Genomic DNA, 25,934 nt, shown 5'->3' on the forward strand with positions numbered 1-25,934 from the left:
CCTAATTAGAGATTCTAAGTAATGTAGCAGGTAAGGTTGCAGACTGTGACTTGGATATCAGTGAATTTAAAATGGCAGCCCTTTGCCGTTTGGGGAAGGGCAAAGACAAGGGCAGTACGAAGTGGCTCCCGGCCTTTGAGGCCATTCTTGAGATTAGACACCACTTCACACCTACTCATAACAAATTAGAACCTATCATCAACCTCACAACATGCTTTCCTGTATCTCCACTGGCAACCTCTTTTCTGGCAGACAATTGGTTTTCCCTCATTTTTGGATCCATTCAATCGCAAAAGTAGAAACCGACCTGCCATTGAGTTAATTTGCTAATAGACGATGAAAATTTGTGGAAAAGCCACTGAGCAACAAGAAATCATGGCATAATTACTCTACACAGCATTAAAAACTCACTATCCTCATTAATCTAATTACACTGTAGCCGAACACATTGAAGTTCGCCCGCTCTCAGACCCTTCCCCGCAGCTTTCAGGACGGGAAATGTCAAAGGAACAAGAACACCGGAGCCTCGCACAGCTGCCAGCGAACTCCGCCGGGAGCTGGCGGGTACCTTCCCAGCCCATCTGATTTGTTCCGGACCGTGGGTCACATTCGGATTTCCAACGCGACTGGGTGCTAGCTTTACCAAAAGTCCGCAACAGGCTAGGAACGCGGTTCCGCAGATGTGATTGGCTGCGAAGGGACCTGCCGCAAGGCTCAGGGTAAAAGCGCCCGCTTCCTCCAAGGAGCCGGAGCCGTAGCTGGAGCTGGAGGGACAGAGTGGGGGTGATAAAAAAAAAAAAATTTAATAAAAGTCATGGAGGGAGGTTGAACCTGATCACATTAATTCAAGGAGAGGTCAAAGGCCGGTGCCTTTGTAACGACGCCAGGACAAAGTTGCTGTCGCCTGTTTCTATTGGGCGCGAGGAAACAGTAAATCGCAGAAGGGGGTGGAGGGGAGAGCAGAGGAGGGAGCCGGAGGGAGGCTGGGCCCGGGCGCGAAGGACAGTACTCGCAGCGGGAGGACGCGGAACTCGAATAACACTGGGCAGGCAGAAAGAGGGAGGAGGCACGGGGGGGGCGGGCGCTTTGGGCCCTACGAGTGGCGGGCTGGGCCCAGAGCGCCCGCCTCTCAGCCAATGGAGCTAGAGGGAGGGGCGAGGCCGGGGTGAGGACGACGCGGATTGGCGGGTGTAGGGAGGGCGGGGCGACAGTGAGGGGCTGAGATTGATTGAGCGCTGGGCTGACGCGCAAAGATATCCTGGCCGGCGGCGGCCGCTGGCTGGGGCTGGGTGCTCCTCCTTTTCGTCCACACCCGAGCTCCACGCCCGGTGAGCCCACGCTGGCCGCGGCCAGGGCGCCCGCGCGCTGCAGGCCGGGCCCCGCACTCGCTCACGGTCTTTGTGTCTTCTCTCCCGCCCCTTCTCCCTCCGCCCGCCGCCGTCTCCGGCCGCCACGATGCCACTGCGCCCTGTTGCCGCCGCCGCCAACTCGCTCCGCCCGCGGCGCACTGCTCGCTGCGGCGGTGGCGGCCGCCCGTGTCCGACGCGGGCCTGAAGGAGGAAGAAGAGGAAGCGAGGCGCGTCCTCCGGCCCATGCCGCAGCCACGGCCCGGGACCCGCCACGGCGCCCGCGCCGCCGCCCTCGCCGGAGCCCACGAGACCTGCATGGACGGGCATGGGCTTGAGAGCAGCATCTTCCTGCGCCGCCGCCGCCGCCCTCGCCGCTGCCGCCGGGGCTGAGCAGCGCCCCCGCCCCCGGCTCTGCCCGCCGCCCCTGGCGCTGCTGCTTCTGTTGCTGCTCAGCCTCGGGCTGCTTCACGCAGGTATGAGGCGCGCGCGCGAAGGGAGCCAGCTCTAGGGCCGAGTGCTTTGTTCCCCGACACCCCTGGTCCCGTAGGCGCTTGCCGGGGCGGAAGGCGGCGTGGCGCCACGGGAAAGGCCTCACCAGCCCCTGCCATGCACCTTAGCTGGGCTCGCGGGGCGGCGGCAGGAACACACCCGCTGACCGAGCGGAGCGCCCGAGGCGCAGAGGAGAGGCCTCTTGCCCTCCCTCCCGCCTTCCCCGCCTTCTGCTCGGACCGTTGATAAATCTCCCCTCCAACAGCCACTTATCAAAGATGTAGCGGGCGGGGGCTGCGCACCCGAGACAAATGTTCCGGATGGTTTATTGCTCTCTGCATTGGTGTTTACTGAAAGTCAGGCTGGGATCAGGTTTCCGCAGCCGCCGCCTCCTCGGTGGGGTGACTAGGAGCCTTGTGCTGCTTCTCTGGAGTTGGGGGTGGCGACGAGGCGAAGAAGTCGCACCAGATGGAAAGATTTTCACCAGAGCTGGAAAACCTGGGGGTTAATCTCGAAGTAACTTAAACTTTTTTAAACTGGGGTTTCTTTCATATTTGCGAAAGCTGCTTTTAATTCAGCTTTCAACCTCTTTGGAAAAACTCGTGCTTTGTGGCTAGCCGCGTGTTTTCGGGTTCCAGGAGAGGTTGACAGATGTCTTGCCTTCTGGAGGTTTGGCGCTTCCCCTATGGAAGCAGCGGTGAGGAATCTGTTCTTAACGAAGTAAGCCTTCTTCGTTCTTCTTAGCGAAGATGAGCCTTTTAGCATGTTTTAACCTACTTTTAAAAATCGTTTCATTAACACGATGATATATGTGAGTCACATTTCAATAAAGCTGGGGAAAAAATCTAGGACCCTCTTTACAAATAAGTACCACTTCTAGGAGCAGGTCTAGACAAAGAATTTTTTTTAATACCAAATTGAAAGATAATTTATCTTTTAGTTTGAGAACACCTAGAGCATTAGGTAAGTTTTCCTTCGAGATCTTTTTGTCCTGTATTTGTAGGACAGCAGTCACAACGCTCTGATCTGGAGAATACTGAACTTTAATGCCACCCAACTGTACGGAGTAATTTTTATTTATTTACTAAGTCATAGCAGCAGTGTTAAAAATCCAGGAGGTCTTTTAAGTAGTGGGGAAAAAATGTGGCATTTGGAGGAGGCGACTTAATTTACTTTGCATAACTTTGCATTGTGATGTAACAGCTGCATTTTAACACTGTCACTTGTGGAAACAGACCGAGGTCTTAATAGAGAGTGTAAATAGCAAGTTTTACAATGATTGAGGTTTTAAATTAGTGACTTTAGAACCTTAGAAAATAAAGTCAGTTTGCTTATGGTTACATGGAAGATTTTTTATGACGTGTCAAAAAATCTACTCAGGAGGGTTTTGTGCGAAAAAAATAAGTGTCCATAATGTCAAAGTGTAGGCTTCTTGAAATGGAAATTGAAGTGGTAGGCAGCACTGTGTCCCTCTTGACTACTTGGATATCGTTTCCTTTAGTTGCTATTGGGTCCTATAACAGGATTGGAATGTGGTCCTTGAAGATTTCTTCGTTGGCCCATGAAAGGCCTAAGAAGTTGGTTTAAAGGTTTAGAAAATTAAGGTGCCTTAGTTCAAGAACTTGGAATGTGAAACTCCTCTCAGTATCCTAATGTGCTCACGCTGAAGTCACCATTAGATTCTACCCAGAGTTGCTGTGGTGAGTGATATCTGTGGACAGCTTGTTGGAATGGAGCAGTTAATCTGGTTATAGAAAAGAGGGCTCCTTTTTGAGAGACTTCTTTGAAGAGCAGTGCTATTGAAATGCAGGGGTTGTTTCTCCTCAGAGCAGGGAGCCTAGCCGAGTGCTCTTTACAGATGGGCTACCTTATGTTTGATGCCTGGATCCATATAATTTGCCTCTGCACCCCATATGGCTCTGCATTTCACTTAATTCACTTCAGCTATCTGATTTCTTTTATTATAAACTGGTGATTGGGCTGCAGATTCACACGTGCAGTCCAGACATTGAGGAAACTCTTGAATGGTGAGGTCTTTATGTCTGGATCATTAATGAAAGCTGTAGACCCACAAATCCCTTAGTAAGTTTCATTTACCGGAATGAAAATACTGTCACATCATAGATGATCTGATTTGAAAAATAGATCTGTAGCTGCAGATTTTGAATTCTGCCCTTGGGAAATGAAAAGAATACTTTTATTCACTTTTTTTTTTTTTTTTCCTTACACAAACCTCTGCTCTTCCTGAATGGAGATCCAATATGGGAGTTCCTTGCTTACTCATACACTTCATGGCCTTCTTGGCTGCATCCTTGAAATTGTTTCTGCTCTGCATTGTCTTGGTATTTTGACAGGAGGCTTACTTTACCGCCTATAACAGGCAGAGTGCGCATTGTCATTATAAATTCATGAAGCCTGCATGTTTCTGGGTGTATGCTGCAAATTAGTCATTATACAGGAGCCTGTGATGGGGCTGAAACTGCTGACCCAAATGCACTTTCTCTCTATTTAGCCCTCCTCCCTCCCATCATCTGTATTCAAAAAGTCTGTTAGAAACCTCATCCAAAACAAAGGAACCCAGGGAGTTCTGTTTTATGTGAGATTTCTCAAAGGAATCAGCACCCACCTGCTGTGAAAAAGGGAGGGGGGAGGAAAGAAAGGAACAAAAAAGGAGCTGGGAATCTAAATTCTGCTTTTCTCTTTCTTTCTGAACAATTGCATCTGCATTTCCATGCTGGTCTTACTTCTGATATTTTATGACTATTTGAAATAATTATTAGTAAGTGTATGCTTGGCTAGATTTTATAGGCCATAAAAAAGAATAGGCACTGCAAGTTTAGCAGAAAGTTCTTGTGCTGTCATTTATATGTTGTCCAAGAACTGTTCATTACTGAGTGATCTTGGCCCATATTTTATTTTCTTGCTTACTGCTTACTGTGAAGCTGATTTTAAAAGAAATACTATAGTTACGTCTTTTTTTAAGCTATCAAGTACTGTCTTGAGAATCAGGCATTTAGTAGAGATGTGACATGTGGAGGAATGAAAACAGGATTTGAGGAAAGGCACCATGCTCTGGGCTTCATGCTAGCTGTTTACAATCCAGCCAGGACAAGGCCTTTAGTGTCCCTTTGTCTTGATTTTCCCATCTGTAAAATGGCTTTAATACCATTTGGGGGGTTGTTGGTTGGTTGTATTTTTTGTTCGCATTTTTGTTTTTTTGAGTAAAAATAGTTGAAAAATGATTTGATCTACTTTATAGAGAGGAATTCTATAAATATCAACTTTGGAATGAGTAAACATAAAAGGAACCAAGCACATAAAGATGTATTTGATTTTTTTTAAGTGCGATTTAGTGATAGCTGTAAATTCATATCTCCAAGATATTAAAATATTTTAATGTTCTCTTTTACTCGTGTTAAATCAAATATCCAGTCTTGACTATATTTTTCCCTTTTTGGTGTTTGAAATTTAAGAATGGTTGGGGAAGTGCCTTAAGAGGTTGTCATTTCCTACCCTTTGTTTCCCCAGCTGATGCCATGAGCAGAGATTACAGGCTATTTTATTCAGATTTAAAAGCAGTTTACTACTGAAAAGGTTAAAATATCTTTCTAAGATGATTATTAGGGTTAGTTTTAAGTCTTTGTCAGATAAAGTACTAAATCTTGATATTATCCTGAAGTTCTCTATACCTGAATCTTGAATAATTATACATTTAATAATACTCTACTGACTGATACCCCCCCACACACAATAGATATTTTATGCCTAGAAAAGATCACAGAGTTTACTGTAGAACAACCTACTCATTTCTCATATGAGGAACCTAAGACTTGACATTGAGGCTCCTCCATGGTTGAGAGACCTATAAAGAATGTGCAAGTAATACAAATACACATTACAGTTCATTTGTATGAAATTTGAGGTGGATGATAAAGAAAATCGTTTTTCTTTTCAGTAATTCTGGTGTTCCCATTTTAAGGAATAGAGTGTTAAACTGATTGGTGCACACCACTGACCTAGTATTGGCAGTTCATTGTGTTTTTTGTGCTTTGAGAGATTTTACAAATTTTTATATGAGAAGCTAGGGGCAAACCATAATTTGAAAACTGACTTTTTAAATAATAGGGCAGTAATCACATGATTTTTCATTACTTCATTTTAGCTTGACTTAAATCATTACATTAATATGAATAAATCATTAAGTTTATGTGAATTGTTGATTTAGGGAGAAAGTAGTTTATATATACTCTAATAATTCTGTATCTGGTTCTGTTTCTGAAAAAAAACATAGCTGGTGGGATCACCTGTCAGTGTTATGTACTTTGTGAGTTAGTGTACTTTTACTGGTGAACGGTTTAGGAGCTGGAATCCTAGTGTGATTGATGTTATGGGATAAGTGAATACCTAGCTTGGTCAAATCAATCACTTCATTTTTTTAAGGGAACATTTACACTTTGTATTGATAGAAACCAGGAGATTGTGTTAATTTATATGCAATTTGTTGATAAACATTCCTCAAGAAATGCAGAATAACTTAATACCTGGATTTTTTCCTGATATTCTTTGCCTATAGCCATAGTAGAATCGGGTAAAGGTGTTTTACCTAACCATGCTGTAATTTAGGCGTTTCCCCTCCCTGAGGTGTGCAGGCTTTACTCGTGGTTTTGTGCATAGACAGTGATTTCCAAAGCAAATTACTTATGCAGTTTTCAAAATCAAAACAAAGTTCATATCTTTGACTTGGTCTTAAAGCAAAGACATCTTTCTCAAAATCTGTAAACAATAGCAAATTTGATAAAATATTTCATTTATCATTCCCTTGTAATTTTACCCTTAGAACCCTGGGCTAGACTCCTGTTTACTCACAATGGCCCATGCTTTAGTTTCAAGTTAACTAGCTGCATGCAGTGTTTCTCCCAGTGGCTTACTTTGTGAGAGGTCAAGAAGCACAATACAACCCTATTTCTGAAGGCCGTCTTAAAATAGGAGTATATGAAATAGAACAAACAGTTCCCAGAGGAGAATGTCATTTTCTCATGTCGCTCAGGAAGTTGTGAAGCATTTAAAAAATGTTTGTTCTTATCTTCTTTCTCATAGGTGACTGCCAACAACCAGCCCAATGTCGAATCCAGAAATGTACCACGGACTTTGTGTCCCTGACTTCACACCTGAACTCTGCCGTTGATGGCTTTGACTCTGAGTTTTGCAAGGCTCTCCGTGCCTATGCCGGCTGCACCCAGCGAACTTCAAAAGCCTGCCGTGGTAACCTAGTATACCATTCTGCTGTGTTGGGTATCAGTGACCTCATGAGCCAGAGGAACTGTTCTAAGGACGGACCCACATCCTCCACAAACCCTGAAGTGACCCATGACCCTTGTAACTATCATAGCCACGCGGGAGCCAGAGAACACAGGGGAGGGGACCAGAACCCTCCCAGTTACCTTTTTTGTGGCTTGTTCGGAGATCCTCACCTTAGAACTTTCAAGGATCACTTCCAGACATGCAAAGTGGAAGGGGCCTGGCCACTCATAGATAATAATTATCTTTCAGTTCAAGTGACGAATGTGCCTGTGGTCCCTGGATCCAGTGCTACTGCTACAGATAAGGCAAGTGTTCTTTTTTCTTCTTTCCTATAACTTTCAGAGTTTGATTCTTCAGACAACTTTTGAAGTGTGATACAGAAGACCTAGTTTAAAAGGAGCTCCTCTTGGTCATCTTGGCACACAGGGTGGATGAAGGATTAAATGAAAATTACTTGGTAAAAAAATTTCTCAGTGGAATTCTAGGGCTTATGTAAAATGTGGGTCTAAATTTAAATAGGCAGTGATATGAAAAATAAAAAGTAAACATTGAAGTTGGGTTCTCTAGGGAAAAGGCAGGCCTGTTTAATAGAAAAAAAAGTTCTTTTTTTTTTCAGTGGTGTCATTTTTAAGTGCAGATGTGTGTGGCTCTTGAAAAAATCCATGTTCAGATTTATCAGATGACTGAAATGGGTGTTCTGAATAAAGAACGCTGTGAAACCAGAGGCAGTAATCCATCAAGAAATTTTATTGGGAACTTGGAAGCTATAGTAAAATGTAATGGCTATAAGCCAGCTTCTCAGTGGCAAGCCCACAGTGGTGTTTTAGTTCCTAACCTAGTGGTGACCAAAGAAGTTAAGAATTGGATATTGCGTAGCAGTGATTTATAACCCCATGCAATCTCAGGATAAAAATGTAAGTCAGCATGAGGGGAAAACTGACATAGTTAAGTTAAGCTTACCCTGTCTAGCTGCCAGTGTGTGTGGTTGTTGTTTGTTTGTTTGTTTTAAAGAAACTAATACTGAATAGAGATCCTCTAAGCCAATTTTAAGGCACCAGTGTCTTAATGCAAGTAGGTGGAGAGGAACTATGACTGGCTTTCCAGTTGCCAGTCCGAGCTGATTCAGGTGTTAATAAATAAAGCAGTCAAAAAGGGTTGTCCATGAAAATAGTGTCCCAAGTAAGCAGCTCCTTCACTGTCTCCTCCAACCACAAAATCACACATACAGGTTTTCTCATCTTGCTTGATTTCCTTTGTTTATCTTTTCATCAGTTGGTTTAGACTAAAATATAATTGACAGGGAACAAGCTTTTATAATACTTACGACTGTTCTTTTGATTCCAGGACACCTCCCTTGCCTCCAAACATATGTGGCATAGTTATTAAGTGAATTTAAATTATTTTACTTGACATTTTGTGGAGGGAATGTTACAGCACCTCCAGAGATGTATGGAGACACCCCGGGGGTGTCACAAATCTAAGATTAGAAGTCATTGCTCTGAACAAAGACTGTTACATCGGTCTAGACATCTTAGGGGAACTTAAAACTATTTACACTTCAACTCCCAATAAAGCGCAAGCTTACCTTTCCAAATCTTATATCTCAAACTTTTCTTCCTCTGTGTTTTACAAGTATGCAAATAATTTTTCCTATCTGTATATTAAAATATGTATTTGCTGTATGTTATAATTATGAAGTCATAAAACAAGCCATGGGCAAAAAATCCATCATTATTGCAGTCATAGGATATAAAACCTGGGAATAGTCTTTGGAAAGACATAACACTGAAAATTCAAGAAGACAGTTCCATTAGGAAGGTATAAAATCATCAAAATCATTGTGTAAATAATTGAGGGCTTGGACTGGTAGCCTTCAAACGATACTTTTGAGATTAATAAGTGCTGTGTGCATGGGAAAATACAGTTGACCCTTGAATAATATGGGTTTGGACTGCACCAGTCCAGTTACGTGGATTTTTTGCCAGTAGTAAATACTGCAGTACTACACGATCCATGGTTGGTTGAATCCTTGGGTGCAGAACTCTCGATACGGAGGGCCAGCTATAAAGTTATATACGAATTTTCAACTGCACAGGGGTCTTTTCCCCCTAATCCTCCTGTTGTTCAGGGGTCAGCTATATTGTTTCTTTCCACAAGCCCAAAGTTTTGTTTTCCAAGCCTTCCATCCAGTTACATGTCACTTCTGTTTGGTGTTCAACCTTTCAAAATTTTATACTTTTTACTGATCATGTTGCAAATATTTGGGGACCACTGTTTACCTTATGAGTATTAACATTATATAAATGGAAAAGTTGACACTGAAGTACTTCAGATCATTCTATTTCAGTTGTGGTTGAATCTCTCATAGCTTTTAGCAAATAAATAAATACAATTTTTTTTCTCCCTCACTTTGGTAAGGATCAAAGATTTTACCCATTCCAGAAAGGAGAAGGGAAAAATTATCCTCTAACATAAATTCAAGCAGACAGTGAGAATGTTTGGTCTTTAATTGCACTATTGGAAAGTATTTCCCCACATCTGGTGACCATGCTGTTCAGCAACAAATTACTCTATGACCTCTAGTAGTTGTTTTTTTCCTTCTTCTTTTTGTAACTCTCTCCAAAGCCCTCAAAAGCATCTGGAAGGTTACTGTTGAGGGCCTGTCTCCATGTTGGTATGGATTCTGCTGGTGAAACCAAACAAAGGCCTAAAATTTTGCACTGCAATTTCCTTTTACCAACCCAGGGCCAAAATAAAACTTTAAAAATTCTAAGCAATGAAAGAATGATGGCAATAAAAATAAAAACAATGAGACAAAAAAGTACATAAGAAATAAGTTCCAAAAAAGATCTAATTTTTTTCCTTGATGTCTACTGTAATACTGTTTTCAAAAAACCTTTAAGAAGAATTTTTTATATGAGTCCCAGCTTTACTGAGACCTTAAACACATACATAGACCAGCTATTGGATAACCCAGCACTGCACATTACAGATACTGTGTCATCCTGTGGTCAAGCATTTTTAATGACCTATGTGCTCAGTGTCACTAGATTTAAAGACTGACCAATGATGTCATATCATAGAGGCTGGCTGGTTGTGATGCCGAAATTATAGTATTTAAGCAAACATTCATTTCACCACCTTCAGCACTAAACTGAAGCACTAGACTCAGGTGTTTTGCTCAGGGAAGTCCCTAAGGCAACTCAATCCTGGTAACCTGGCTTCTTAAGCAAGTCATCTTCAAGGCTGTCTTTGTGAGCTCTACCTGCCCCTAAACACCCACGTTTCAAACCTCATCACGAAAAGACAAAACTTGGGGGGAAAAAAATCTAAACTACAGGGTCACCTGTATACTCAAGGGGTTATTTATTAGCTAAGACTTTTCCTTATCCACATGGCAAGCAGTGAGTGTAGGGCAGCAAGACCTGCAGTGCTTGACAGTTTGGCTTCATCTTCCCTTGTCTACTTTCTCTCCCCCTTCCCTGGGAAACGTCGGTCATGCTGTGTGCAGGTATGCCTTCTCAGGGCCGCTGGGTTTATGTTGTGCCTTCCACCAGCCTGTTGGGGATCCTTTCCCAGGAGTCTGTATGGTTGGCCACCTTGCCAGCTAGATGTGTTCCTAAAGGGGAGACCAGGGCTATTTTTTCAGCTCTCCCCACCCTGGGGCTGCCGGGGTTCCTGGCACACCTGCACACCTCTGCTGAGATCCATGTCAGCTCTGGGCCACCTTCTACACCTTTGGCTGTAAGGGGCAGCTTCTGGCCTGCAAACACTCTGCGGGAGAGAGATGAGAGAGGGTGCAGGCTTAGAACTGGCAGTGCTGGCTACGTGGGAAGAAAAGCAGTTTCTGTTTTGGGCTGGGGGTGGGGGAGGGGACGCAATGCCAGTATCTCTCCTGGGCCTCACACAGGTAAATAACCAGGTCATCTGTGGGGATGCTGGGCTTCTGTACCTTCTCTTCCACATTCTCTTTGCCAGCCTCTCAGTCTCAACTCTTTTTTACTTCATTCTATGTATCTATGTATCCCTGTTTATGTGGATTTAATAAGGAATTGTATATTGTATATGCCATTATATCACCATTACAGAAGGTGATTTGGTATAAATTATTTTATGAAAGGATTCTGCACTTTACAGATGTATCCCTAGTAACATGTATTAAAAGCACCAATCTCTCAGGTGCATTTAAAATGATTCCTTTTCCAAAAAATTTCAAGGATGAATTTATTACACACCTAAACAATGGCAATATTTTAAAAAATTATTCTGTACAAATAATTGGTATACCTTTGCTTTGTTTTTCCTTTTGTTTTAACGTAATCATGTCCTTTCTCATCACTCTAGCTTTTGTATGCTGTTCTTCAAACTCAGTGAAACAAAACTGCAAGTAGGAGCGGAGATTGAGATGACAGCAGGTCCTTTTATAGATCTTCAGATTTTTCTGTACTTCATCCTTTAGTGAGAGAAGGTGGTTTACCTTCAGGCAGTTTGACTTTGGGGAAGAGGTGTTTTCTTTGTGCTTGACTAAGCCAGGTGGCTGTTGAACGGGTACTCTGAGATGCCTTGTAAATTCTTGCTGCTGCCATGGGCCACCAGCTCCCAGTGACCCCATGGGCAGTAGCTTTCAGTGCCTATCCAAAGCATGGTAAGAGACCCTATCTTTGAAAGTCCATAATTATCCCTAAGTCTCGAACTCTAGGTACTTTCTGGGAAATTTCCTGAAAACTTCCACTGGTTGATGATACTAGAGATATAGGAAGACTTAGTCCCTTTGACCCATTCTTGCTTACTATCTTCATCAAGCTGTATAACCCAAGGTGTTCCCTGATGATAAAATACTCTTCACTTGTAGGGTCCTAGAGCGTGATTGGATCCTTGGCACCTTTCTGATGCCCCTTAGCATGAACTGTTGTTCGACAACCAAATGTGGGCATGTAAACCAATGTTCTGGGTCATTCTCTGTTGGTTACAAAATCAGAGCCAGATGCGCCTGCATTGCAAAGGCTTTCCACCGTCTTTTAGGCATATCTTTGGATCACAGTTTGGAAATCTGTCCTCTCTTGACCCTGGGCCTAGTGCAATTTTTTGTAGCCAAGTTTTTGTAACCAATTATGTTTTTAGTATCTTCATGGAGACAATGTGAGCTACACAGTGGTGATCATTCTTATTTTTGTGGACTAAGGAAGATGCCTCATCCTTCTGTCTGCCGGATTGTGTTTTGAATACATGGACACTGTGCTTAACGTGCAACATTGTTACAGAAGGGACACGTGGCAGTTTCTTTGAGAATATAGAGCCCTTTCCTTCCAGAGAGCACAAGCTGTCTTGCAGATACATTGTAACTAATCCTTAAAATCTGAGATTGCTCTTTGTTTTGTTATGATTATCTGTTATGCAGCTAATTCTTGCCATCTTTTTAAGATTTGCATCTCGTCATGGTCCTCCTTATTTTGCAGAAACGCTAAAAAAAAAAAAAAAAAAAAATGTTGTAACACCAGTTGAGGCATATTGCAGAACAGATGGGAAAGAAGTTTGCAGTTGTAGCTCCCAGCTTGTATACTATATTCATTTCTCTGATAAAATGTATAATGTGGTGCTGCATTTGAAACACCCAGCATTAAAGGGCCTATTGTGCATGGGAGATGCAGAGGTGAATGTTGTCTCTGCCTCAGTCTAAGCACATAACTAAACTTTGCAGCAGTCGGTGGAGAATTGTGGGGTTTGTGTGTGTGGGAAAAATAGCCATTTTCAGGGTTTCTTTTTAGAACATTGGTGGCCCACATTATAAGCTGGTTCCAAGTGCTGCGAGTTGTCTCGGGTGTCAGGAAGGACCAGGAGGTTGGGCCAGAGAGATGGGCTGCTGTACCCAGGGCCTGACTGTCCCCGCTGGTCACCATCAGACACATGAAAGCATGTATTAGATAACCTTATCTTCCCTGAATTTATTTATTGTAGAGGTAATATTGAAACATTAAAGAATAGTTTTTAGAAAAGCAGAAATTAGCTATAATTCCAGGTGGTAGTATTCCTATTTGTCCTTTTCTGTTTCCTGCATAGCTCTTGTTTGTACTGGATTGTAAGGTCTCAGGCCCAGAAACTATTCAACTTTGCTTCATAGAACTATATGAAACTTCAACAGATTGCCTGGAGGTAAAAGTATATGTGGGCAAAGGAAGCAGGAAAAGAAGGAGAAATTATTAGCTCCATGATTTATCTGTAAGTGTGAAAGATCATTTTGTAAGGTGAAAATGGGCCTGCCTTGGTTATTCTTTATGCTGTACTTTCCAAACAAGATACACCTTTATATTGTTCATACAGATTCATGTACTCTGGGTAATGAGTCTTTTATCATCTTTCTATTCTCTGGAATAGAATGAAGAAACACGGAAGATGTTAGTGGAAACTGTCTAAAAATGTATAAAATTTGTGTCTGCGTATCTTGTCAGTATCTTATATTTTGAATCTCTCTGTGCTGCTCCCTCTGTCCCAGATGTGGTTTGGAAGGACAAAAAGGACCTTTGTAATCCCCCATTTATAAGTGAAATTAACCCAACGCCTGCCTGAGCCAGCCAGGATTCCACACGAGTGCTGTGGGCCTCTACTCCTTTAAAACAAATCCACACTCCTCCATAGTTTAAACCAGAGGCAGGAGGCCAAGTCTGATGCACAGCTGAGAGTTAGCACTTTTCTGTCACATTTCCAAATGTTTCTCTCTGCCCTGTTAAATTTTCTTTGAGTTAACATTTTGAGAGGAAGGGGCAAGAAGGAAACATTGGATGGTTGGTACTTTTCTTGTTGGCTTCAATTAATGCTACTTTTTTTGTTGGCTTCAATTAATGCTAACCAAACAGTTTCTGCCTGTGCGGAATGTGGGATAGTTACCTACAGTGTTGAACAATGAAAAATGCTACCTTACCCATTTTGTCTTTATTTGTTTTGACTGTAGTTGAACTTGCTCTTCCACTGTTTTGAATGTTGTGTTCTCATGGGTGGGGTAACTTCAGGACTTCTTAAACTGCTCAGCTTGTCGGTAAGTAATAACTAACAAGAATAGCAGCACCCATCTAAGATGCAGAATTTAGCTGGAGAGCCTTGTAGTGAAAACATGATGCTGTTGGGTCTAGAAAGAACTTCAGGTGAAATTGGGTCTGTGGAGAGAGGAGCTCTGTATGTCCCAGTTAGCTGGTTATTTTAAGAGTTGGAGCCCAAAGTACCTTCGCTACTGCTGGTGGGGTTCTTTCAGTGTTGGAACTTAGTATGCACACTGTGGATAGAATTGATGTGACAGCATTTAAATACTACCCATCTACTCTGCATATGCCCCTGAAAAGGGGGTCAGGGTTTAATCTTTCCATCTAAAGGTGTGTGTGAGTACACACATAAGCACACATGTGCATTTATGTGGTGTCCATGCTTTCCCCTCTCCCTGCCTCAGGAAAATGAAGACAGAAGGATATTGTTTTGTAACTTTCCAGTTAACTGGCTTCTTGGAATATATGGTCACTGCCTCTAACCACCTCGTTCCTGGGCTTTGCTTTTTTTTTTTTTTTAATAGCCCTGGGAACCTGAAATTGAACCTACAAGTGACAGAATGTGAGTGTATTATCGAGACCTTCAAGCCCTTTTGCATTTTAAATCACCAAAACTGAAAAATGATCAATGAGGCTGTGATTTCCTGATCCCCATTGGTTTGGGAAACAGCTGTGCTGAACCTAGGCCCAGAGCATTTGCCCGAGGTCCTGCTAGAGCCTGGGGATCTGTGGCCCTGTGCCCGCCCCGCCCCCCAATTAGGAGGGAGATCCCTGAAAGCAAGACCTGCTAGGGCGGATTCCTGCCCCTAGAGTTACTGCCTCTGGCCCTGGGTGTCACCTTTCAGAATATTTTTAGCCTCTGGTCTAAAGCACAGTGGCAGCCTGGGCCTCTAATACTGTCCACACATATCTAACTTCGCATCTAGTAGCGTAGTGAGTTCCTACATTTGCTGGCCTCCTCGATGCAAAGTCCGAACACAACAAACAAACAAGAAGTTCCCTTTGGAGTTCTCTGAGTGCCAAGACTGTGAGGACCAGAGGCCTTTCCTCCCCAGACTCAGCCCTGGTCTGTACAAGGAAGCTGGCCAATTTCCCTGTCTCTGAGCCTATTTCTACTTCCAGCCTTCCTTGTTTTAAGTGTACAGAAATTGCTCTTTGGAAGTCGACATTTTTTTTGCCTGTCCCTTTTATGTGTCATCCCTGGGCCTGCTTCCGTTTTTCTCTCACATGCTCTTTCCAGCCACTGAGCTTAATGCTTCTCCCCTGGACCACCCTAGCAGCCTCAACTGTGGGTGTCCTTTCCCTCTGGTTTGGTTTCTTCTTTCTCCATCTGCTGCCAAGAACCCCTCCAGCAGCCAAGGCAGCCCTTTTTCCTGCATGTATTATGTAGGGCAACACTGAAGAATAAATAAGTCTGATCCATTCCATTTCTCTGAAATCCTGTAAATGCTCCTAGAACAGAGCTCTGTGGAAAGAGACTCATGAGCATAGAGGAACCTATTTTGATATCCTTAGAAGGTAGGAGATTTTTATAGTCTCATTCAGGACTTAAAAGAAGTCTAGAGTAAGATTTTTAACCTGCCACCCTCCTCTTAAACACATGTACTACTGTCTTCCTGTTAGTATCTTGTCCTAGTCCAATGAAACTACTTAAGAAACTATACTCTTGTAGATCTTAAGTTCAGATTTCCTATAGGTAGATAGCTGATATGTAGGCTGAGTCGCAATGGTAAAATTACATTCGGTTCATCGAGTTCACACCTTCCTGACAGATTTTTTTTCTTAGTTTTTCGGGAAAATTATCAATGACATCAGTTATTAGCCAGTGCAACATTTTTTCCTTAAGTATGGTACATATACTCTCCTAGGTTTTGTATGAAACTGTTCAAACAGAAAGTTATTCTAGATGAATATGCTTTTGTTTCCTGTTCCACAAAAGGGAGAGAGTTCCAGAGTTCTCCCCAGTCCAGCGGAGATACTTCCTTATGGTGCTTCAGAGCTTCCGAGGCTCAGATTTTTCAACATTTAGAAAAACTGACCCTCTGAAGTTAAGTTTATGTGTTTTAGAGCTGGAGATAGAGCACGTGTATTTATTTCTTTGAAGCATGTGCTCTTGTTGGAATGGTTTCTTGTTTTGCTCAGCCTTGAGGACTGAGTGTAGAGGCTGTACTCCACTGATCTGGTATGAGCAAAGGGGCCATGGGCACAGCGTTCTCTTATTCTCCCACAGTCGCCTGTTTTTGCAACCTATAATTGCACCCAGAGGATCTGAGGAAATAGACGTATCAGCTAATTATATGAAATAAAATTAATTTTAGCTTCCTTAACACAAGCAGAATCTTAATTAGGTACATATCAAAATTGTTTCTCTATGTTCCAGGCTGATTGCTGTGACTTTCAGTTTGGTTTGTGGGCCCATCTTAATCCAAGAGATGGAGTCCCTTGATCTTAAAGTCCAGTTCTGGTATTAGAGAAATCTAGTAAGGTCCTGCACTTGCAGTGCCAGATGGCCTGATTAAACACCAATAAATGTTTCTTCCAAAATACAATAAGCACATATAGTTAAGTGCACAGCCTGTGGGGAATTCTACTGTTTGAAAACTTCTGTGCAGCACTTTTCAAGGCTGTCGAGCCAGGGGAAAACTCTGTGCATTGCCAAGGCAATGCCTGGTTCTCTGGGCTACATCGTTTTCATTTAATTTTTTTTTACTTTCCTGGTGGAAAGGAGAGGCAGCTGCCTCTAAATATCGGTATTTCATAGCAAACCTTAAATCCTTATCGCCTTACTCATGTGGAAAGGTTGATTTGTAGCTGCTATCTTGCTCTTCCTAAGAGACCCGTTGGGTGGTAAAGATCTCAGGGAATGAAACATTAAAAATGAATGAGGGGACTGGAGTAGTTTGTCTGAGGTGAGGGTTGGGAGGGGCTGGGCGGGGGAGGTTTAACAAAAGGCACTGGTGTTTTAAATGCACAGAAATGCCATCCATTAATAATAAATGGTGTGGCATAGAACAGATGTGCCAAATTGAGTTATTACAGCATATGGATCAGTTCATAGAGGGGGGAAGTAAGCAGCATAGCTGGTGTTTTTAAATTATCTGTTTGAGAGCTTTAGAATACAATTTTGAATGTCCTGTTTTTACTCTCTGACAGCTGCTAGTTGGAAATATAAAACGTGTAGAATTACCAAATATTCCAATTAAATTTTGAGTGTTTTTAAAGTAAGAATTATTGAGAGTGAATAAATTTTGTTTTTGTTTTTTTTTTCTGAAGAGGGAGACAGAATCTGAAAATGAATTTCTGGCCCTTCATGGCTGAGTGCCTGCTTTTTAAGACCTCGAGTTGTAATTAATTGTATGAGGAATGAAATTACATTACAAAACTTAAGTCATGTGAAACTGTTACCTAGTGTTTTCTACTACATTGATTATATCTCTAGGTATCTCTTCAGTACCTACTTAAACTACAGAACCACTCAGGAAACCTCTCTCATGCTTTGAGGTTGCTTCATTACCCTCAGCATCTTGATTCAAGGGCTAATTCTATACATAGGCTCCGTGCGAATTATTTCACCTAAAGGAGGAACAACAAGAGAAATACCAGCTTTGTTGTCTCATAGAGAAAATCGCTCCTAGGAAATTGGACAGACAAAAATCCATTAGGTAAACTGGAATATTTTGTAAGTGTAGATAGTATGCAGAGGTCAAGCTTTAAGTTTTACTTGATCTTCTAGAAGTAGTGGGAGTTACTGTCAGTGTCACAGGCCTAGCAGAGGACAATAACTTGAGAGTGTTTGAAATGACTCCTGAGTTGGAATTGGTGGACTTGGTGAGAGCTGGAACTATTCCACTCATCTTAATATTGACCCTTGCTTTCCTTTTTGGAAACTTGTTTGGAATTGGATCTCTCTGGTGTGTTGTCCCAACAAAACTAATTCCTCTGTGTTTTTCCTAAGGTGAACTAAAAAGTACTTAATTCTTGCAGATAACGCCAAGTTGGTTTAAATTTGAGGTTTGTTAGACTGGAAGGACAAATGGCCTAGCTGTTGTAGAAGAGTTCATTTACCCTTTGAGTGTGGATGTTCTAGTTGAAAATGAGGAGAGTGGCTGTATGAAAAGTCTATTACTCTTATTGTAGCCGCCTGTATTAACTTTCAACTCTTTCAGGTGCAGAATTTACTTGAATAAATCTTTTTCACCTCCAAGGGATCCCAGCTTGCCTTAAAAAAGCACTTGTCAAACTGTCTTTAGAGCCACCGAATAAATCTATTTTATAGTCCCATTAGATATCTAGCTCAAAATCCCACTCGCTCTGGAAGGTCGTATGGTTGGATGCACAACAAATTTCCTGAAATCATCTCTGGTACACCTCCTTCAGGTTGTTAGGAAGGTGTTGAAATGTGAGAAGGCTGGTCATGAAATTAAATTGTGGCTCAGGGTAATTAGGAAGGGAGAAAACCAAGCATTTTCATAGTGCATTGTCTGGCTTTTAGTTGCAGCTGCAATCAACGGATATGAATTTAACCAGTTGCTACAGTGCAGCTGGTTCAGATCTGGCTTTATAACTGGTTGAAGTGAAATGAAATGGCTGGAAAATTCCAGTCAGGTAACACTGGTGGTAACATGTGGAGTTAAATAGTGTGAGCAAATGCTGGCCGAGCTGGGGAAAAAGCCCTTCGGACATAAACTTGAGGGTGGTAGTGAGGACTTGTAGAGAGCAGGGTGGGGAGGGGCCGGCATGGCCTTTTTAACAAGGGTCTATTGTTTTGATTAGCCCCCTTGCAGGAGGTGGAAGGTTCCCTCCATCCAGAGTACTCTGTAGAGTGTTTGGCTTGTCTACCTCCCTCCTTGACTGAAGTCACCTGATACTTTTTTTTTTCTTCAAGAAGAAAGAATAATTGGGATTGACACATATACACTATTGATGCTATGTATAAAATAGAAAACTGGTGGGTACATACTGTACAGCACAGGGAACTCTACTTAATGCACTGTGGTGACCTAAATGGGAGGGAAGTCCAAAAGGGGAGGGATAGGTGTGTATGTATGGCTGATTCGTTTTGCTGTGCAGTAGAAGCTAACACAACATTGTAAAGTAACATACTCGTTTTGCTGTGCAGTAGAAGCTAACACAGCATTGTAAAGTAACTATACTCCAGTAAAAATTAATTTAAAATAAAATAGTTCTCTGAAAAAAAAAAAGAATAATAAGCTGTTACCTCAGTTATTGACAGTAACTCAGATCTCAAAGCATAGTCTTTTTTCCCCTTGGGGACCGTTTTCCCACCTCTGTGACCCAGAAGACCCTGTCTCTTCCTCGTCATCTTCCTTCCATCCCCTGCGGCAGAGATGTTGAGGATGTTGGAGACAAAGGTGCTCAAGGTTCATTTTTTAAAATAATTGTTCTAATTAAGGAAATAAAATCGGTTCACTAAAGGGAAGCTTTTGTATTATCAGTAGTTTTTTCTCCATGAATTGTCTGCTTAACTTGGAGGGTTGAGAGTTGACTGGGGAGCAGATTTCTGAGAAGTCGAAGGGCCATCGTGCTGTTTGGGGAAAACATTTGCTGTAACTAGGTTTAGGGTATTTAGTCTCTGCCAGTGCTTGGGAGCTGCATTTGCTAAGTGAGTTTGCCGTCACAGCGATTAGTCAGTCATGTGAAACATTTGATTAAGGGACTTAAGAGAAATCTTTCCAGAGGCACATGATTGGTAGCTGTTGCTGGGATGGCCCCCTCCTCAGCTTCCCATTTCCTCCCGCAGTGTTTATAAGTAAGTTTGTAGTGATGAGTCATGGGATATGGTTTTAGCGTCCAAGGGAGAAACTTTTTAGAAATCAAAGTTCTGGTAGGTTTATTGTTAATTAAGCCACTTAGAGCTTCTGCATAACTGAGAACGGAATCTTTTTTTTCTCAGAGCTCTACCACAGCTCATCTGTTTTTGGAAGGAGACAAGATATACATTACCAATAAAAATTGCCTGTATCCCAACAACAGCATTGTTCTGTCTTAGGAAAATGAAAATTTTTTCCTGAGGCACATTCCCCGGACCTGTGTTAAATTATCATTCCAAATACATAGGACTTTAAAAAGTTTCCCTAACAGTGACACCATTCACTTGCAAGGCAGAAGCAAAGAGGCCTAGTCTGGAGATTCTGTCTCTAGCCATTCAACTCCAGAATGGAGAGCAGCTCTTGCCACACAAGGATGCACCGTCCTGTATCCCTCCCATCGTGTTAAACTTTGTACGCGTTCCTTCCCACAGATCACCATCATCTTCAAAGCCCACCGTGAGTGTACAGATCAGAAAGTATACCAAGCTGTGACAGATGACCTGCCAGCTGCCTTCGTGGATGGCAGCACCAGCGGAGGGGACGGCGACATCAAGAGCCTGCATATCGTGGAGAGGGAGAGCGGCCGCTACGTGGAGATGCATGCTCGCTACATAGGGACCACGGTGTTCGTGCGGCAGCTGGGTCGCTACCTGACCCTCGCCGTCCGCATGCCTGAAGACCTGGCCATGTCCTACGAGGAGAGCCAGGACCTGCAGCTGTGTGTGAACGGCTGCCCCCTGAGCGAGCGCATCGATGACGGGCAGGGCCAGGTGTCTGCCATCCTGGGGCACAGCCTGCCTCACACGTCCTCGGCCCAGGCCTGGCCTGGCTACACACTGGAGACTGCTAACGCTCAATGCCACGAGAAGATGCCGGTGAAGGACATCTATTTCCAGTCCTGTGTCTTTGACCTGCTCACCACGGGGGATGCCAACTTCACTGCCGCAGCCCACAGTGCCTTGGAAGACGTGGCGGCACTGCACCCCAGGAAGGAACGCTGGCACATTTTCCCAAGCAGTGGCCGCGGGCTCTGAAAAAAAAAAAGAATAATTTGTTACCTCAGTTATTGACAGTAACTCAGATCTCAAAGCATAGTCTTTTTTCCCCTTGGGGACCGTTTTCCCACCTCTGTGACCCAGAAGACCCTGTCTCTTCCTCGTCATCTTCCTTCCATCCCCTGCGGCAGAGATGTTGAGGATGTTGGAGACAAAGGTGCTCAAGGTTCATTTTTTAAAATAATTGTTCTAATTAAGGAAATAAAATCGGTTCACTAAAGGGAAGCTTTTGTATTATCAGTAGTTTTTTCTCCATGAATTGTCTGCTTAACTTGGAGGGTTGAGAGTTGACTGGGGAGCAGATTTCTGAGAAGTCGAAGGGCCATCGTGCTGTTTGGGGAAAACATTTGCTGTAACTAGGTTTAGGGTATTTAGTCTCTGCCAGTGCTTGGGAGCTGCATTTGCTAAGTGAGTTTGCCGTCACAGCGATTAGTCAGTCATGTGAAACATTTGATTAAGGGACTTAAGAGAAATCTTTCCAGAGGCACATGATTGGTAGCTGTTGCTGGGATGGCCCCCTCCTCAGCTTCCCATTTCCTCCCGCAGTGTTTATAAGTAAGTTTGTAGTGATGAGTCATGGGATATGGTTTTAGCGTCCAAGGGAGAAACTTTTTAGAAATCAAAGTTCTGGTAGGTTTATTGTTAATTAAGCCACTTAGAGCTTCTGCATAACTGAGAACGGAATCTTTTTTTTCTCAGAGCTCTACCACAGCTCATCTGTTTTTGGAAGGAGACAAGATATACATTACCAATAAAAATTGCCTGTATCCCAACAACAGCATTGTTCTGTCTTAGGAAAATGAAAATTTTTTCCTGAGGCACATTCCCCGGACCTGTGTTAAATTATCATTCCAAATACATAGGACTTTAAAAAGTTTCCCTAACAGTGACACCATTCACTTGCAAGGCAGAAGCAAAGAGGCCTAGTCTGGAGATTCTGTCTCTAGCCATTCAACTCCAGAATGGAGAGCAGCTCTTGCCACACAAGGATGCACCGTCCTGTATCCCTCCCATCGTGTTAAACTTTGTACGCGTTCCTTCCCACAGATCACCATCATCTTCAAAGCCCACCGTGAGTGTACAGATCAGAAAGTATACCAAGCTGTGACAGATGACCTGCCAGCTGCCTTTGTGGATGGCAGCACCAGCGGAGGGGACGGCGACATCAAGAGCCTGCATATCGTGGAGAGGGAGAGCGGCCGCTACGTGGAGATGCATGCTCGCTACATAGGGACCACGGTGTTCGTGCGGCAGCTGGGTCGCTACCTGACCCTCGCCGTCCGCATGCCTGAAGACCTGGCCATGTCCTACGAGGAGAGCCAGGACCTGCAGCTGTGTGTGAACGGCTGCCCCCTGAGCGAGCGCATCGATGACGGGCAGGGCCAGGTGTCTGCCATCCTGGGGCACAGCCTGCCTCACACGTCCTCGGCCCAGGCCTGGCCTGGCTACACACTGGAGACTGCTAACGCTCAATGCCACGAGAAGATGCCGGTGAAGGACATCTATTTCCAGTCCTGTGTCTTTGACCTGCTCACCACGGGGGATGCCAACTTCACTGCCGCAGCCCACAGTGCCTTGGAAGACGTGGCGGCACTGCACCCCAGGAAGGAACGCTGGCACATTTTCCCAAGCAGTGGCCGCGGGACTCCCCGTGGAGACAGCCATTTGTCTGTCAGTCTAGGCCTCGCGTGCTCCATCCTTATCGTGTTTTTGTAGGGGTTGTCTTTTGTTTTGTTTCTGTTTTTGTCTATAACAAAATTTTAAAATATATATTGTCATAATATATTGAGTAAAAGAGTATATATGTATATACCATGTATATGACAGGATGTTTGTCCTGGGACACCCACCTGATTGTACATATTGTGTTTGACTGTTTTCACGTCTGTTGGATGTAGTGTTCTTTGATTGTATCGATTTTGTTTTGCAGTTTTGTGAAATGTTTTATAATGTCCCTGCCTGGGGACCTGTTAGAAAGCACTTTATTTTTTATATATTAAATATTTATGTGTGTACCTGGTTAGTATGTATATAGTACACGTGCACAGACACCGTCCGCAGCGCTCCCTTTGAAGATGACCGGCGACGATGTTTGTAGCTCTTCCTGTCCTTTCCCACTGCTGCTCAGCCCACGCACGCAGCCTTCACCTGCCGCCCCCTGGTGCAGCTGCCTCGTTCCTTTGAACTGGGTCCTTACCCTCTTCTTCTGCCCTCACTCGATGTGGACGGACAGTTAACCCCCCTCCAGGTGCTTTTGGCTGTTAAACACTGATTCTAGGACGCCCTCTCCCTCTTTTACAGCTGTCACTGTTTCAGAGGGCGGGGAGAATGTTAGTACAGTTCTTATTAACTAGGATTGTTATATCTGAGCACTTATAGTATGGTAGGTTGAATGAAACTGCTGTTTTCATAGGTCAGAAGGGGCTAGTGATTACTAGGCATCTTGCTAGACCCCGGCAGCTCTCAGACTTTTGTCATCCCGTGTCCTTGTTTAAACTGTAGCTTTTCCCTCTTTTAACTCTATTCTACATTGAATGAACAAAACGCAAAAACATAAATTGAGTGATCATGCCTTGCTCTTTCTTATCTCTGTAATTTGTACAAGCCCACATTCTTAGCCTTCTCTTCCTTGGCTGTTTGGGCTCAGAAACACACTGCTCCCTGTGTTCACACCCAGTAAGCCCTCCTCAGTCTCACTTTGGGATCCCAGGGACTGGGGTTTGTTAGATTCTTTCTTTACTGGCAAGGCCCAGATCCCATCACAAAGTTTTCCTCTTCCTTGCCCTCCACACTGAGGTCTTCCTCACAGCCTTTGACACATCTGTCAAAGTGGACTAGGGTGCTCGTGACAGAAGCGCTTCCTTGGCCTGACTCTGTATGTAGCTAACTCTGGGTGCTGGTTAGTCCAGACATTCGCACTGGGCAGTATTGCACCCCAGGTGGCCTCTCGACTTAATCAGATACTCTCCCTCTTAACATCTGTAGGTGACTATTATTTAGTCATTTTACTTTATAGTAATTTCACCAAGCTACATGAGAAACTCTTTGCCTCTTCAATTCCATTGTTGGCACCTCTTGCAAAAGGAACACACCACCAACAAAAGGAAAGAACAGTTAACTGAGAACATGAACTCCAGCATAGGTAGGTAGGTCTATGTTGTTACATCTAAAATGTAAATGTATGGTTCCAAGAATTAGTGGTAATAGTTGTACTTTACCCTAATCATTTACATAAATGCAAACAAAAGTTAGTGAACTTTAAATTTCACAGCAATTTGGGTCAAGGTTGTGCTTAGTTTTAGTTGGCCAGGTAATTTCTTCCTTTTGCCATGTCCTGTTGATGAGTGGCACTGCCAGAGGCCCAGACTGGCAGAAAAGAGGATGTCATTTTCTGAAGTTCTATTTCTTCGTGAACTATCAGTCACAGGATGGAGATGTGGGTTCATCCAGAGGTGGCAAACCTCCTCTCGACCATCTTGCTGGTATATGAGAGAATAATCTTGGCCAGTCTGGGAAAATCGTGAAGGCATCCTGCTTACAGAGAGTTGAAACCCAAACCTGTCATCCTTGTATAAGAGCTGGACCGGGGGGCCTACCTACCATCAGCTCTGAACCGTGACTTCTTTTGTTCACTTACAGAATCGTGTGCCAGGTTAGAAGCTATAGTTAGCTAGTAATTTTGTTATGTAATTGAGTAGAGTGAAGGAAAAATATTTAGGGTACTTCTAACCACTATTTTTGTGCAAATAGTCTAAAAGTGAAGTAAAAACAGTAGACGTTTTCTACAGTGTCTGGGTTTAGAGTGTATATGATTAACATACCTTTGTCCTTTTCAGGGAAAGCAAAACAACCACCTCTGCTAATAGTTGGGAAAAGAAAATTGGGTTGTTTTGCCATATCATTTACCTGGAAAGGATGCTTAAAAGCATCCTACATCACTATTATTAGTACCAGTGTATTTAGCTGTTCTCCCTTTATAGTCAGTATCTCTGTATGACACTGAGGTCCTCCCCACAGATAACTGTTTCAGAAATACAGGTATTTCTCTAGAGAAGGGCCTGGTTTATTTTCTCCAGTTTCTTTTGTAGAATGTCTAAAGAAAATGCTACTTGCACATGTTGGTTTTTGAAATCCTCCTTAACCAGAAGAGTGTCGGGTCATACTAACACATAGGTAGGATGTAGCTGTTCAGACGTCTTCTGGGGGAGCTTAAACTTGTGGGAAAACACTGGTTTTCACAGATGCTCCACGTGGCTGTCTTTAAAAGACTCGAAACTTTTTTTTTTTTTTTTTTCCGAAACATTTTTTTGTCCTTCTCTTTGTTATGCTTGGAAACTCCCACAGTGTGTAGAGTCTTTGCAAAGAAACCTTGAGATGTGGTTCATAGGTATATGAATAAGTATCTGTGTAAAACAGTGAGTGTGCAGTGTGTAAATACTTTAAATTATTATGGTAGAAAAATAAAGTTACATACCATCCTGTGGAATGTTTGTTCTGTGATTATAGTGACACCTGCTGGAAGAGCCGAGAAATAGCAGAAGAAAGGGAGTGAGGGTGTGTTTGTGCAAAATCCTTTATGGTTACTGACAGTAAGTCGTACAACTTGTCCACAGACTCATTTTCTAAACTATATCACTACTGTGGTTTTTCCTTTTTAAATTTTAAGCAATTGCAAATAAGTCGGTATTATCCCAAAGGTCTGTCTTTAGTATTAGTTTTGGGCCCCTGCAGACATGGGACCCGCATTTGGTTCTTTGAAGGCAGCCTGGATGGCAACAACTTAGTCCTGGTGGGGAGGATCTTGGGGGGCAGGATTTTCTGGCTTTGGGAACTTCTGTAAATCCCCACTTCTTGGGTGTTCCAGAAAGAGACATCACA

The 25,934-nt window shown here is 43.2% G+C and overlaps 1 protein-coding gene across 1 annotated transcript; it reads left to right on the forward strand.

Annotated features, from left to right (window-relative positions):
• The first annotated feature begins 1,674 nt into the window (after positions 1 to 1,674).
• RGMB (repulsive guidance molecule BMP co-receptor b) lies at positions 1,675 to 25,542 on the forward strand. Its single transcript, XM_028493104.2, has 3 exons — positions 1,675 to 1,822; positions 6,936 to 7,444; positions 22,104 to 25,542. The coding sequence occupies exons 1-3, from the start codon at positions 1,675 to 1,677 to the stop codon at positions 22,770 to 22,772; spliced, it is 1,326 nt and encodes a 441-aa protein (XP_028348905.1). The 3' UTR covers positions 22,773 to 25,542.
• The last annotated feature ends 392 nt before the right edge of the window (positions 25,543 to 25,934 follow it).

This window comes from Physeter macrocephalus, chromosome 8 (genome assembly GCF_002837175.3).
Source record: "Physeter macrocephalus isolate SW-GA chromosome 8, ASM283717v5, whole genome shotgun sequence".
Taxonomy (NCBI): domain Eukaryota; kingdom Metazoa; phylum Chordata; class Mammalia; order Artiodactyla; family Physeteridae; genus Physeter; species Physeter macrocephalus.

Coding starts and splice junctions, on each gene's coding strand:
- RGMB (XM_028493104.2), top strand. CDS start 1,675: ATGGGCTTGAGAGCAGCATCTTCCTGCGCCGCCGCCGCCGCCCTCGCC. Junction 1,823..6,935: donor CCTCGGGCTGCTTCACGCAG/GTATGAGGCGCG, acceptor TCTTTCTCATAG/GTGACTGCCAACAACCAGCC. Junction 7,445..22,103: donor GTGCTACTGCTACAGATAAG/GCAAGTGTTCTT, acceptor TCCTTCCCACAG/ATCACCATCATCTTCAAAGC.